A 15,460-nucleotide genomic window follows, 5' to 3' on the forward strand; every position below is an offset into this window, starting at 1 on the left:
TTAAGTACTCCAACACAAACTTCCTCCTCAGCAAAACAGGCATAATACCTACCTTATAGAGTTATTCGAAGGATCCAAAAATACAGTAAATGCAATGTGCTTAGCACAGTGCCTGATGATAATGAACACGCAATAGGTGGTCCCAGAATTCGCGCTCGTGGCTAAACCGCTTCCCCACACATTTCTTATAATTTATGAGAAAACTCTGCAAAAAGCTAAACACTCTTCCACCCGCGGTTCGCCCCCAAGGGCAAAATGAGCGCTTCATCGCACCCTCGGAGCTCCCCCAGGCCTCAGCTCTCCCGGCACAAGCCCGCGCGGGTTACTTGCCCCGGCGGTAGCTCGCGCCTCGGCCACCAGCCCAGCCACGCACTCAGCCACGCACCCAGCCACGCACCCGCCGGCCACACCCCTCCTGGCCACACCCCTCCTGGCCCCGCCCCACCCGCTCCCTACACGAGCCCCGCCCCTCGGCCCAGGCTGCGGCGGCGGCGAACCCGACGCTTCGCGAGCTTCCACGTACACAGTCCAACGTCTCTCCCCGCCCTCCGAAGAGAGTACATCCGGGTCGCTGGAGCAGGTGCCTCAAGGCCCCGCCCCTGCCCGAGCACTCGCCCCCACTTCCGGCCACCTCAGGCCTTTCCGCCGGTTCTAGTGCGGGTTTTAATAGCTGCTCCCCCAGTGGTTCGCGGCCCTAGGCCCGGGTATCTCAGCACCCCTTTCGCGCTCCCGGCGGCTCGCTCCGCCTCCCGAATCTCCCCGAGGCTCGGAGCGACTCGGGCTGAGGCCTGCGGCGCGCGGCGAGCCCGCGCAGACCCGACTCCGCGTCTCGCCGCAGCTCCGCTGAGGCCGCCGCCGCCTCGGGATGCCGCGGCCGAGTTCGGCGCCGCGCTGGGCGGCCGCCGCGGGCCGTTGGGGCTGCTGGCTGCTCGCGCTGCTGCTGGTGCCGGGACCCGGTGGCGCCTCTGAGATTACCTTCGAGCTGCCCGACAATGCCAAGCAGTGTTTCTACGAGGACATCACGCAAGGCACCAAGTGCACCCTCGAGTTCCAGGTAGTCCAGGCTCTGGCGGCCAGGCCCCGGCCCGCGGCCCAGGGGCGGGGGTGGTCTGCCGGGCTCCCGCCCGACCGTGTTTCCTCAGTCTCTGGTTGATTCAAGAATCTGCTCTGGGGATTTGATGCAGGGCATTTGGCTTTCCTCTTCTAAACCTTGGGCGAGGGCCATTAAAGACGAGATACTAAGATACATGATTTTCGGGAATGCTTCCCGGAGCTGTGACTTTTGTTTCCATTCTCTCATGTCCTTCGTTTGAAGGCCATTGAACTTTCTTGCTTAAAAGACTCCCCTTTAAAAATATATGTCCCTGTTCTATATAGTGCCCAGTGTCTGTCCCACTCTCTAATCCACACCTCTACTTTGAAGTGTTTTCACCGATACTAGCCTGTGGGTTAATGTGGGCCCTCGTATTGGAAGAGCATCGTTCTAGGCCAGGTAACCATCTGCCACAGGTGGTGCAGAAAGAATTGCTGCAATACGTGAAAGGCCCCCTCTCGTTTCTGGGAGTACAGTAAAAAAAGAGAAACTTTCATTGGGCAGAATGTAGTTTAAGTTGGTTAGAACAATCTTTTACTTTGTTTCTATTCTTTTTGGTAGATTTATTTCATGTATTTGAGCAGCTGTTCAGTGCTAGGTGTTGGTGATACAGAAGTGATTCAAAACACTGGAGGGTGTCTTTGTTCATTCTTGATTCCCCACCTATCGTACTCTTTTTTTTTCCTTCTTCTTTTTTTTAAATTAGTACCTGCTCATTCATCATAACTGCTTTAAGAGCAGAAAATAGGGGATAGACGATCTGGTCTTTGGGATCTATGAGGACTTCCTTTAGCAAGTGATTTTAAGCTGAATTGTAAAGAATAAATTGCACATACTTCATTCAGTAAGGGGGAAGAGGGCATGGGCTTTGCAAGGACCCTGTGGTAAGAGTGACTGAGAATTTGAAGACCTTAGAGAGGTCCTATGTATTTGGGAATAAGAAGCCAGAAAGGGGAGTGGAGGGGGTGTCAGCAGGGACCAAACTATGTCATGCCTTGCTGGCTGTGTTAAGGGTTTTAGTTTTTCCTAAGAGTATAGGAAGCGATCGGAGGGTTGTAAGCAGTGAAGTGACATAATCCAAATATTTTTGGTAGTTATATGGATATTAATTTGTGCAGGTAGAGAAGGTATTTTAGAGTGGATATACATTCTGGTTAGGAGGCTGTTGTAGTGGTTCAGGCTTAGACTAGGGTGTTAGCAGTGGGAAAGGAGAAAAGTGAAAGGATTGGAGATCATTTAGTAGGTAAAATCAACAGGACTTGTTGATTTGACTGTAGCAAGTGAGGGAAAGAAGGCTAATAAGGATGACCCTTAGGCTTGTTTAACTTCATGGATTAGGACCGTGGGACAGAAAAGAAGATAGCAGGAATTATAATGCAAAATGTCAGCAAAAGTTTTATTTGTTTGAATTTTACGAACATTTTTTGGAATTCGTATATGTGTAGACACCGTGCTTGGTGCTGGGATACTACCACTACTACTATTATGGGCTAAAAACAGCATGTTGTGTATGCCAAGCATTTCAGGTGTATTACGTAATTCTCAGGACAACTCAGTATGAAACAGGTATAGTCCTTATTCCTTTTTTACTGATGAAGAAACTGAAGAAATATAAGGTCATAAAACAGCAAGTAACAGAATCAGTATGCAGGTCCAGGTTAAATTCTTTACTTTGTTATAATACCTCGAAAGAGAAATAAGACTTACTTTGACCTCGGGGAACTTACATAGACACATACAGTCATATAATGTGAAATGCAAGAGTGAAAGAACACACTAAGTATTGTGGGGGCATAAAAAATAACTTTTCTCCCACCTTCTAAGATCTTCTAGCTGGGCCAGTAATCAAATTAACAGGAGAAAATATACAGAGTTTATTATGGATGTATATGCAAGGGTATCATATATGAGACTCGAAATGGGTAGTTGAGGCTTATATGCCATGCTGGACAGAGCAGAAGGTGTGGGCAGAGATATGGGATTTCGGAGGGGAAATAAGCAATTCACAGGTAACCAAGAAAGAGCAGAACATGTGGCAGATTCCTGCTAGGCAACCCAGAAACAATGGGCAGAAGCTAGGGAATAGGCTTAGCTAGATTTTTTTTCTCTTAATGTGATAAAGTGAATATGCTAAGTTCCCTTCCTGAAGCAGGTTTTTCTATCTGAATCTCTTTAGGCCGGAAAAGGGGAGGTAACAATCTTTGAGTCTTTTTGTTTCTTAATAACCAGCTTAAAATCAGTATTCCAAAAGGCACATTTTGGGGGTGGCAAAACTTTGGTGCCTCCTCCCTGCCCCTCTAGTATAGTGCTGACTGAAGGAGGAAGGGTCATTGGGAAATTTAGCTGAGGGGGTGATGTTTGGTCTGAGTCTAGGGTAAATAGGAGTTCCTTACAAGGCCATAGAAGGGAAAGGATAACCTAGGCAGGTGTGTTATGTTTGTAAGACTTAATTCCAGCAGGCCTGAAATTAGCCAGAGCTGGCACTGAAACACTGGTAGTGTTGCTTTGTAACTGTGGATCCCCAAGAGCTTTAGGGGTGTTTTGTACCAGTTTGTAGGCATTATTTATTGACAATAGTGAGAGTGATGATTTACACCTGGTGTCTGTGAGACCCAAAAGGCTTGGTGTTAACACTGGTTACCTATCAGGAATATGCCTACGTGACCAGCAAAATATAAAAAACCCAGCCAACACTCTTGGGCTGGTTCCAAGGTGTTCCTTGTGCACTTGATGGGTCCTGATCTGAGAGAGAGAATATATGTTTAGCCACAACCCTCACAGAGGAAGGGCAAAACTCTTCCTGACCTGTTTCTGTGAGACAGCTTTGGCTGTGATGTTTTCTTTTCCTGTAATAAACTGGATTTGTAAGCATTGTCATTTTGGGTCCTGTGGTGCTTCTTCAGCAAACAAAGCCTGTTTAACTGCTAGTTAAGCAAAGATGTAAAGCAAAGACTTCTTCAGAAAACTTCTGGCAGTCTGGTATTTTTGGAACACAGAATGAGAAAGGGTATAAAAGAGGAGCTGAGACTACCTGGAGGAGGTACAGGGAAATGGAATGCCATTATTTACAGGTTTGGATTTTTCTGTAGGTGAAATCAAAAGGGAATTTGTGAAAGGAAACAGGATTATCTAAAGGTTTTAAGCTAAATGGGGATGGAGAAGGATAGGAAGGTTTTGCCCACCTCCAGGAGACATGTGGGGAGAGGGGTGCTACTGGCATCTAGTGGATAGAGACCAGAGATGCTAAACGTGTTGGAATGCACAGGGCAACATAGTCCCCTACAACAAAGAATTATCCAATCCAAAATTATCTAATTAAGGTTGAGAAACACTTGATTAGAGGGATGAGAGATTGATTGGGTTGTGGGAAGAACTTTTAGGACATTGTGGCAATAATCCTGTCTGGATTGTAGATTAGGAATGGAAAAGCTGGGATGAATTTGAGAAAGGCAAAAACATCAAGAGATTCCTGTGATTTAACCAGACAAGTAGAGACACAATTTGGGATGATTCCCAGTTTCTATCTTATGTGACCAGACAGGTTGTAAAAGGTTACTGTTCTCTGAAATGAGGTTACTTGTTTGAAAGTTTGTTGGAAGAAAAGTGGCATGGTAATAAGTCCTGGTCCTGTTCAGTTTGTATTATTTGATTATTCAAAGTAGAGGTTACTATGAATAATTGGGTGTATAAAAATGATGTCATTTTCACCTGGAAGAAAAGTTGTTGACTTTTGGGAGGACGGGTAAATGCTTAATTGATAAGATACTTTTCATATCAAAATATTATATCTCTATATTAATTTTACATATTTTTACAGTTTCCTAAATGCATAACTTAATTATTAAAATGATCTTGTAACAGTTCAGTTATTCATCATATCGCTTAAGTAACAAAAGGTTACATACGTAACTCATTCTCTGAAGTCCAAAGTTTGATCTGTTTTACAGCCCTAGAATGTAAGTATTACGCTAACCAAAAGTGTTCAAGCTTGAAAATACAGTCTCATGTTGGTTGGGAACCCTCAAACCCACTGTCTTCTCATCATTTCTTACTCAAGTGGATACATGCACCCTATGTTTCTTCTCCCGTCTCCTCCCTCTTCCCCCTCAGTTCTTTCTCGTATAAGGAGGCCTTTCTTCTCTTTGATCCTTTTTCCCTTTCTCTCATAATTGTCCAGTTACTTCAGGAAAAATCTCCCTCTCCTCTCATCATTTGTACAACCCACGTTGCCCAAATTGTAACTGATTAAGCATAAGCCTTTGAAAATAGCTCCCAAAATCCTCTTCAGAAACATGTTACCATACTCCCAGCTTTCCTTTCAATATGCTTGCCCTTAAATACAAACTTTCCAGATAAAAGATCTTTTTGTTTTTGTGTTGTTCTGTTTTGTTTTTGCTTTAGTCATCAGTGTATAGACAATATAGTTTAATCATTTATGTTTCTCTTGGAAACAAATTTATAAATGATGATAATACTCTAAGAACAGTCCACAAGCCTATTCAATTCAGTTGCTCTATTAAAACAAAATATGTATCAACTTCTATATAACTGACCCTATAAAAGAATTTAAACTCAACCTATTTGTAATTCGGCAGTAAAATTAGGACTGACCTATTTTACTACTATACTATCCATGTTAATGCTTAGATGATGCTAATAGGAAACTAGGTGAGAAAATTCGCAGAAGGATAATATTACATGATACTAAGCTTAACGATAAAGAGTAGGACTTTGGAGTTCAAGTTTTATCTTAACTCGGTTATGTTTGTGAGATGGAGGGGTGAAAAAACCCTCAGGTAGGGTTGTTTGGGAGAATTCAGTGATATAAGAGACTTACATTAACTAGAATAGTTGTCTGTCTAGTTAGCTAGTTACCTCTCTCCTATCATGAGGAAATTTGTTGAGTTTTTACAAACCTTTAGTTGAACTGAAATCTGCCTCCCAAGTTCCATCCCCCTATAGAAATAAAAAAATGTAAAGTTGTCTGTGATAGTAAAGGCCCTTAGCCTATAACCTTATTGCCATTTTAACAGGAAATCTGTTTGTTTCTAAAACTTGTTAATTGCAGTGATTTTTTTTTTTTCCTCTTTACAGGTGATTACTGGTGGTCACTATGACGTAGATTGTCGATTAGAAGATCCCGATGGTAATGTGTTATACAAGGAGATGAAGAAACAGTATGACAGTTTTACCTTCACAGCCTCCAAAAATGGAACATACAAATTTTGCTTCAGCAATGAATTTTCTACTTTTACACATAAAACCGTATATTTTGATTTTCAAGTTGGAGAAGACCCACCTTTGTTTCCTAGTGAGAACCGAGTCAGTGCTCTTACCCAGGTAAATAAAAAGTCAACAATATAATGTTGGTGTATGTAAAGGGAGAAGATGCATAGTTTATGTGCATTAATTTGATAAACACAGAATTTTGACTTTTAACACAATCATGAAGACTTATCTTAATTCTTACAGATTAGGCATTTCACAGAGAACTTTTCAATGAAGACCAGTGTTTAATGATTTTATGAACTTTTAAGTGTAAAGAAAATAAGAAGCATTAAAATAGGAAGCTCGCTTAGGTAGAAACATCGATAGCGAAGAAAATTTAGGAAGGCTAAACAGTGCTCCAGCATTCTGAAGTATTTTCTGTAATTCATGAAGAAATGTTGCTACCATAACTTAGCAGATTGGTATAACTAGAAGCAAAATGAAACCTTAATTAATATATAAAGATACCACAGATGGTTTTATACCAATATTTATGTTATTCAGGCTGTTGTTACAATAACTTTTGCTGTAACTTAAGGTGAAATATTAAAAGATTAATGATAAGTCACGTAACAAAAATAGTTAAGAAAGCAAAATTGTGTTTTATTTTGAAGAATAGCTTAATGAGAAAGGTAGTAAAAGAAATTTAGAGTCAGTGAACAGATACTGCTCAGGTGATAAAAGGGCTATTACAGTTTTAGTTCTAGTACAGTATGAGCTCAGATTATATCTTAAAGATACTCAATTAGGTATTGAAAGGAATTATTTAACACCTGCTTGTTAAAACCTTAAACTGGCATGTCATTGTTCCCGGGTTCCAGTTAGTCTCTTGGCCAAAGTCATGTGATCATAGAGTCAGTTTTTAAGAATGTGTAAGAGCCTTAATTCATAAACTTGTTATAGGCTAATAAGATGTATTCAGATACTCTTTATTTCTAGAAATCTCTTTATTTTAGCATCCTGTGTGAACTGCACTTTGCTTTGTAAAAAGGTTTTTCTTTAGGGCCATGGTTTATAACTTAACCTTCATGAATTTTAATTTGTATAAGAAGGTAGCTTGCTGTTAAAACCTAAATAGAAAAATGTAAGAAATGAGTGGTCATAAAGCAGTTAGTATCATTTAACCTCCTTTATTTGTATCATATTTTTTAAAATCTTAGTTTTATTTTTCTACTTTCAAATAGGGATACCTATAAAGCAGCTGTTCATACTTCGAAATTGAAAAACATTACCAGCCAATACATGTAGAATAAATAATACTAAATCACCATTTTTAGCCACTAATAAAATGCTGGATCTAGAGTAGGCAGTAATCACCAGTCACTGCTAAAACCATTAGGTGAAGGTCAGATAGGAAACCTTATAATGGGTAGATAAGATCACCTAAATCTAATGATATTTCACAAATGGAGAGATAAGTAGACATTATGTATCTTCTGATAATAGGCAATACTGAAGTACACAACATTGCCTATGTGGTGTTCCCACTAAGAACATTACACCTGAATCCCAGCAAGTCTCTAGCTTCAACTACCAGTTTATAAGAAATACGAAGCATAGAGGAACACCATGGGAATACAGTTATCAAAATTCAGGAAGTGGGACATGCTACAGGATTGAGGTCCCAATTTCTTTAATATACAGATGGAAAGGGAAAAAAGAAGGGAGAGAACCAGAAGATTAAAGAAGACTTAAGACATATCAACCAAATCATTGTGTCGAAATAGTTTGGATTCTGATTTGTAAAGAACTTTTGAGGCATTTGGGGAAATTTGAATACTAACTATATTTGATATAAAGGAACTATTTTTAATTACTTTATGTATTATAATGCCACTGGGGTTATATTTTTTTAAGTGTTACCCTTCAGAAATAAATATAAAAGTATAGCTGAAATGGTAAAATATCTGGGATTTGATTTAAAATCATTGGAGTGGGGAGGAAAATTGGTGGGGAATATAGATGGAGCAGGATTAGCCATATGTTAATAATTACTACGTGAAGGTTCATTGTTCTGTTCTCTATACTTTTGTGAAGGTTCATTGTTCTGTTCTCTATACTTTTGAATATGTATGAACATTGTCACTTCAGAGAATAAAGGGAAACAACACCATCTGAAAAACTGTATTGCATCTATTCAAGTAGTCCCTTAATTTCTTTATTTTCTCTCACCCAGCTGTTCTTAATTCATACCCCATGGTCAGGCTTCAGGGAATCCTTAAACATTCTGAACCTGTGTCAGATTCTTGCTTTTATGCATATTTTCCAGGGAAAGTATCCTTAGACCACATACTTGAGAATACATAGAAAGCAAAGAAATGCTAGAAGCACTTCTCTGGCCTCTTATCACAAATTAGAAATCATTCATTTTAGCACAGTTTTCCTAATTTTTCAATTACTTCCTTTATACATATTTTGGTAGAACTTTATTAACAGTTTGAATTATTTTCTAATGTCTACATTTCTTAATTAAATTTAAGACAAACTCTGCCCTGTCCTGTGTGGCTCAGTTGGTTAAGCGTGGACCCATGCCACTGAGAGGTTGCTGGTTTGATTCCCAATCAGGACACATGCCTGGGTTGCTGGCTCCATCCTCAGTAGGGGGCATGCAGGAGGCAGCCAGTCTATGGATCTCTCTCATGCATGCTTCTTCCTCTTCCTTTCTCTGTCTCTGTCTGGAATCAATAAAAACATATTTAAAAATAAGTAAATAAAACAAAATTAAGACAAACTCAGATTGTTTTTTAAATTCTTAATATGTGGCTTGTGATGTAAAATAAGTATAATATAATAAAGCATGTATTTTATCACCAGGATTAAGTTTTCAGTAGAAAAATATTAAGCTCTGGTATACAAAAAAAATTAGACATTTAACTCTTTTTAATTCAGATGGTATAATTAATGTATTAAAAGGTAAGGTGTCATCAGATGAAGGCTCACAAGCTGATTACACATTGAAACTGAAACTTGTATCCCATTGAGAACATGTATATTGGTTTAGTTGACTGGCATGAGGGAAAAAACTTATTTAGCAAATTGGCAAGTGTGAAAAAAAAGATATTCCTATTCTGACCTATTATTTTCAGATTCATTTATTTTTTAAATAGTTCAAATAACTTTGACTAACTTAATCTATTTTTATGCCATACTTGATTTGGTTTTGTATATATTTGGAATTTGATTTATGTTCTTATTGGTCATATTTACTGATCTACCCAATCTCTTCTTCCTAATCCTTCCTCTTTGAGGAATCTGGGTTTGAAATTTAGTAGCCACAAACCTTAACTGATAAGTATTTCTGCTACTGCTAGCTTAGTGTTCCATCCTTACAGATGCCACAGCTCTGACATTTTAGTTTGAGGCAAGCAGCTGCTTTATGGGATCTCTAACTTTACCAGTTGTACTAATGAGAATGAGTAAAGTGTTGCATTGCTGGGACCTCTGGCATAAATATGTGAATGAATGAGTGCCAGTTCAGTAGAATGTTAACAAAATGAATTAAGACAAATTTTTTTAAACAGATGACTATGCTAGATGGGTTGTATAGAAAGTATTAAACATGCTAACTGGAAATATTTCTCTTTAGATGGAATCTGCCTGTGTTTCGATTCATGAAGCTCTGAAGTCTGTCATTGACTATCAGACTCATTTCCGCTTGAGAGAGGCTCAAGGCCGAAGCCGAGCAGAGGATCTAAATACAAGAGTGGCCTATTGGTCAGTAGGAGAAGCCCTCATTCTTCTGGTGGTTAGCGTAGGGCAGGTATTTCTTCTGAAAAGCTTTTTCTCAGATAAAAGAACCACCACAACTCGTGTTGGATCATAACTACGTTTTGAGAATTGATGCACCATTGCCACTGTAATATTGCTGTCCTCTAATTAATTTTAGGTAACCGAAGAACTTAATATTGGCAACATTTTAAAAACCTTACTCATATACTTGTTTGGGGGAATATACAATGCATATCCCCAAACTGTGGAAAGGACACCTTTTTTTATTTGTAAAGGTATAAGAACTTTGGAACTTATTTTGGGCTCTTCGTGTTAAATATTCAACACCAATGATCTCTTTTCTTGGTTGTTTATATCTACTCTTCACACACTAAACTTTGGTATTTTGATTCCTTTTTGCCATATAAAAGTACTTTTCTTATAGGTAGTGAAATATTTTTAAAACCTTCAATTTAATATCTACATATGTTGTGGAGGAAGAAAATTGCCTTTTAATTGTTTATAGTGAATAAGGTTTTGTGTTTCAGAAAACCAAATGTGATTAACTGGAGTCCAAGCCCTATTCTGCACTGTTTAATTTTTATGGGGGAAAATCTACCGTAGAAATGTTAGCTAATACTGATATAATTTTAAATTGATACATCATGGTATAACTTATTTTTCGCTAGCTTGGAAAATGTCAGATTTTTGTTTTTTGGGTTTATTCTATGATTTATAACCAGATATGTTATTTTTTTCATAGATGTTCTTCCCACAGAAAATTGTATGTTTCAGTAACATAGAATGTATACAGGCCTTAAAAATCAGACTGTAATACCAGATAGAATAAATACTGAATAATTTAAGATACTACAGTGTCTTATCGTGTAGGGGCAAATGAAATGAGAAAAATTTTAGTGAGTTATCTGTTCCCATAACATTTTCAGTGCTTTTACAAAGAAAAAAGGTGATCTATTTCATTTAAACACCTAATTGGCTGTTTTTTGCCATTATGTGGCTTTAATGATTTCGAATCATTCCCAGCTTAAATTGACAGCTGTAATGTTAGTATCGTAAAGGTGCCATACATTTAATTCCCATAGGTGTGATGCACTGAGAAGTTAGTTTCTTTTTCCTTTCTTTCCTCTCCTTTCCTCTTCTCTTTCTTTTTTCTTTTTTTCCTTTTCTTTTATTGCACATATAATTTGTATACTCTCTGGTTAGCATCCCTAAGATGATTTAAAAATTTAGAATGCTGTGTGTTTTTTATTTGATAATCTTCATTGATTGTATTGCATTTAATGAATATTAAATAGTGCATATTCTGTAAACTATATGGTTTAGAATGTGTTTGTATTTTGTAACTTGTATAGGTTGAGCTGACTGAAATAAGATTTTGTTTTAAGTATTGTAAGATAGAATACAAGTTATTGCAAAATTGTATAGGTGTTTAAAGCTTTTCTGCTGTTAAAAAATAAATGAAACTGCTTTTTGCCATGCCTCCCTTCCACACCCAAAAGTAAGTGCTGAACTAGGCTCCTATTGTACAGACTTTGATATGTGGTACCATAGAATACTGATTGGATAGCAACTCTAGTCACCACCGCTGACTAAAAGTTAACTCAATTTTAAGCTGTCTTAAAATGCATATATACGTATACTACTGCATGTAAGAGCAAAAGGAATTAAAGTTGTCATGCTGGCTAATTTCAAATGCTGCATTGTAGCAAGGGATAAACATGTTTTCAACCTCAACCCTTTAATTCTAAAATTTTTGAAGACCAAATAGCTAATCCTTAATATCAGATTAAAAACTGAAGTTTAATATTTTGCAACTTTATCATTTGGATTATTATATTGGAGTTGTCTTGCAGCTTTATAAGTGTCCCTCTATATTTAGATTTGAAAATTTTCAGCACTAATGTTAACGTGATTCATAAGCATGGGTGTATGTTGTCCTTTCTGGTTCTGTTCAGATATTTAGATCGTAATTAAGCAGAGTCAGTTACCATCAGTGTGCCGAGTTTGGCATAGATTTCATCTGTGCGCCTATCAAAATTTTGTAATATTAGACTATTACTACAAATAACTTTTGATGAAACTATTGAGATATATTAAAATGTTTGAAATCACCACTGTTACCCATTGTAGAAAATAGTACAGGCTTAGTCTAGTCTGTATGTAACTGGTTAATGTTTGATGGTTGCCTGTACTCAACTGGGTATGTATATATATAAATGAGAACATACATATCCAGTCATAAATGTTAAGTAAACTTTTTTCTTCCTCCTGCTATGTAATTTGTAGCTCATCTTTTTTCTTTAATTCTTTCATAACTTGATGCAACAGTCTGAATTTCCCAAATATTTATATTTGGACATATGGCTCAATATTTAAACATCATTAGCTGTATATATTTTTAAAGCAGAATAAATAATGGAAAGGGACTTGATATACAAGTTTATACTAAAATTTCAACTGTGAAGATACATTATAAGGTTACTTTGCTAATAATCTAGACATTCTTTTCTATTAAAAGAAAATGGTGTGTGGTTCATAACTTTCATTCTGGCTTGATGCTAATCAACTTTGAAAATACAATGGACTGAAAACAGTTTTATTCTTTGAAAAATTTCATTTAAATCTCTGTACTATCCACATTTGCTTCAGTTTATAAATGTGTAACATTGATAGTTAAGTGGGACAAAGCAGACCCTATGACTGATGTTTTCAAAAATTAAATTAATATATAAATAAATCAGAGGGGTTTTTAATTTACTTTTGAAAAGAAAAATTGATTTCTCTAAACATGTTGGTTCTGTAGGGTTGCACCAATCAATTCTTGTAGAATAAAAAAATCTTTGAACAAACTGACTTGTTTCTGTCAGGATTTAAATCTTTCTGAAGTTCCTATGAACTTACAGTTTGGAGTAAATTTTTGTAGCAAGAGAGTTATTATTTATTTGGTATTTCATCAAAACACCTTGGCCAAGAAAAAAATGAAAAGAAAGTTCACAATATGCCGCTTCGCTTTTACAAAAAGATCTACATTATATGTACCTGTTTTCACTAACTGGAAGAAGTCCAAAGAAGAATTTCCTATGAGAAATGGTGAAAATAGCATTCAGCACCTGTTTTGCAGGGAAACATTATAGAAGCAGCAGGCACCCTGAGCAGTGTGAGTGGCACTACTTTTGTTACATACAATGTTATTTTAGGTTTTATGTGTTGTTTGGTACATTATTTTTTGGGTCTGGGAGCACTTAAAATTTTTTCCATATAAATTAATGGTAATTGTTTGCTTTACCCCATTTCTGCTTAGGAAAAGTTTCATGGGAAGACTGGTTTCTGATAGCAGGGGAAACCTGTACCACCTCAAAACTGCCTTATTTTTAACCTTTTTGCATTTCTTACTGAAAGTTTGGGTGAAAGGCAGTTTAGCCTTCAGTTCCCTAAAAAGCTCTTAGCTTTTAAGTAAATTAGCCGTAGGTTATATAATGCCAAGTTGCCTCATGTTTTTTCTTTCCCTGTATAATGTAGTCATAGGGGGCATTCTGGTTTCTGGGCACAATTCTACAAAAATAATGAACAGTAAGTAGAGGTTAACAGTTATTGAATGCTTACTCTGTGCCAGCTGTTGTGCTAAATATTTTACTTGTATTGATTCATTTCATCTTTACAATAATCCTATGACCTAACAATTCCCATTTTACAGATGAGAAAATGGAGGCACAGGAAGTTTAGGAAACCTGCCCCATATCACAGTAATTAGCAGACTCTGATTACGAACCTTGCAGTCTGGCTTGAGCCTTCTTTCTCAGCCACTGTGCAGTATTGCCTTACAAACACCAATTAAAGGATAGATTTCTGAAGGCTTAACTATCTTGATTTTGGGGTAACTCAATATCAGTTCAGTGCTTTAGCGTCAACTTCAAATCATGGTTGTATGACCTCACCCAAATGATTTTATTAACAGTATGTTTTTGTTTCTTCATCTATTACCAAGGTGATATCTACTATAATGATAATATAATGAGATGTTTATAAAACACTTAGGGGTCACTTTGTACCTATCATATACAAGCACTTAACAGTAACTATGTTTTTATCATTGGTCCAATTCTAATTCCTTGTTCTTTAGTTTCTAAAGTTCTTATTTTGGCCTCTACTCATATGGCTCTTAAATAGCACATAACACAAACGTGAAAGTGTTTGAACGTCTATCATGAATATAACAATCTGCTAGAAGTTTCAAAAATGAATAAAATAGTCTGACCTCCAGGAACATAACTTAGTTGGGGGAGGCAGGGCAGCTATATGAGCAACTAATGTTATATAAGTATTGAAGCAGAATGGCCTTGAAGGGGCTAAGGCATTTTCAGGGTGCCAGAGGAGGAAGAAAATACATAGGTTGAAAGACCTAAAACCCAAAAAGTTTAACTTTGCCTACCCATGGGGGGGCAGCGGCCTGTGGTTGCTAAGTTAGCAATTGAGTGGAGTAAACTCTAATTCAGGGATAGGGATTATTAGCCGGTCCCCATTGCTACAGGTTGGAAAAGCATGTCCTTTAACTTTGTTAATAATAAAGGTGATGATCTCTTAACCTTTCCAGCTCAGTTTCCAAATTCTGGAGGAAAATATAGGATGTTATCCCTAAACCATCAAATGTGCTATTTTTTCAGTCTGCATGTCTTCATTTTTATCCACAAGATATAATTAGAAATGATCACGTTCCTTGCTGAAATCGAGATTATGCCAGAAGTAACACTGGTCTGGCATAATCTGGTTTTAGTGCTGGTATTTGTTAGTGAGTACTATTACCTGAAAAAGAAAAGGCAGCACAAGAACTTAAGAAATAATGGTTCAAGAGTAAAATCCACCCACAACCACACCATCCATTTTGATGTATTTCAGTTATTTTTATAGATACATGTATATGTTTTTCTAAAAGTTGGTATTATATTGTCTATAATAAATTTTTAAACTTAAAAATTGTAAAATTTGCCACAGTACAGAAGAGGGTATTGAACAAGTACGGTTTAAAGAGAAGTAAAATAAAGCACACACTAATATAACCAATACTCAGTTTAAGAAATACAACATTGCCAGCCCTTGCCAGTGTGGCTCAGTTGGATGGGTGCCATCCCATGCACTGAAAGGTTTCTGGTTGATTCCGGGTCAGGGCACATGCCAGATTGCAGGTTAGATCCCGGGGGGGGGGGGGGGGGGGGGGGCAGGAGGCACCTGATTGATATATCGATGTATCATCACTCTCACACTGATGTTTTTCTCCCTCTCCTTTCCTCTCTAAAAACCAAAAAAAAGTTTTGTTTTTTTTTAAAAATACCTCATTGCCAGCACAATAGAAGCTTCATGTGTATCTTTTCCTGA

The 15,460-nt window shown here is 37.6% G+C and overlaps 1 protein-coding gene across 1 annotated transcript; it reads left to right on the forward strand.

Moving 5' to 3' along the window:
• Positions 1-477: 477 nt before the first annotated feature.
• TMED7 (transmembrane p24 trafficking protein 7) lies at positions 478-12,939 on the forward strand. Its single transcript, XM_081131598.1, has 3 exons — positions 478-1,054; positions 6,188-6,433; positions 9,948-12,939. The coding sequence occupies exons 1-3, from the start codon at positions 866-868 to the stop codon at positions 10,182-10,184; spliced, it is 672 nt and encodes a 223-aa protein (XP_080987724.1). The 5' UTR covers positions 478-865; the 3' UTR covers positions 10,185-12,939.
• Positions 12,940-15,460: the final 2,521 nt, after the last annotated feature.

This window comes from Miniopterus schreibersii (genome assembly GCF_964146895.1).
Source record: "Miniopterus schreibersii genome assembly, chromosome: 3".
NCBI lineage: Eukaryota > Metazoa > Chordata > Mammalia > Chiroptera > Miniopteridae > Miniopterus > Miniopterus schreibersii.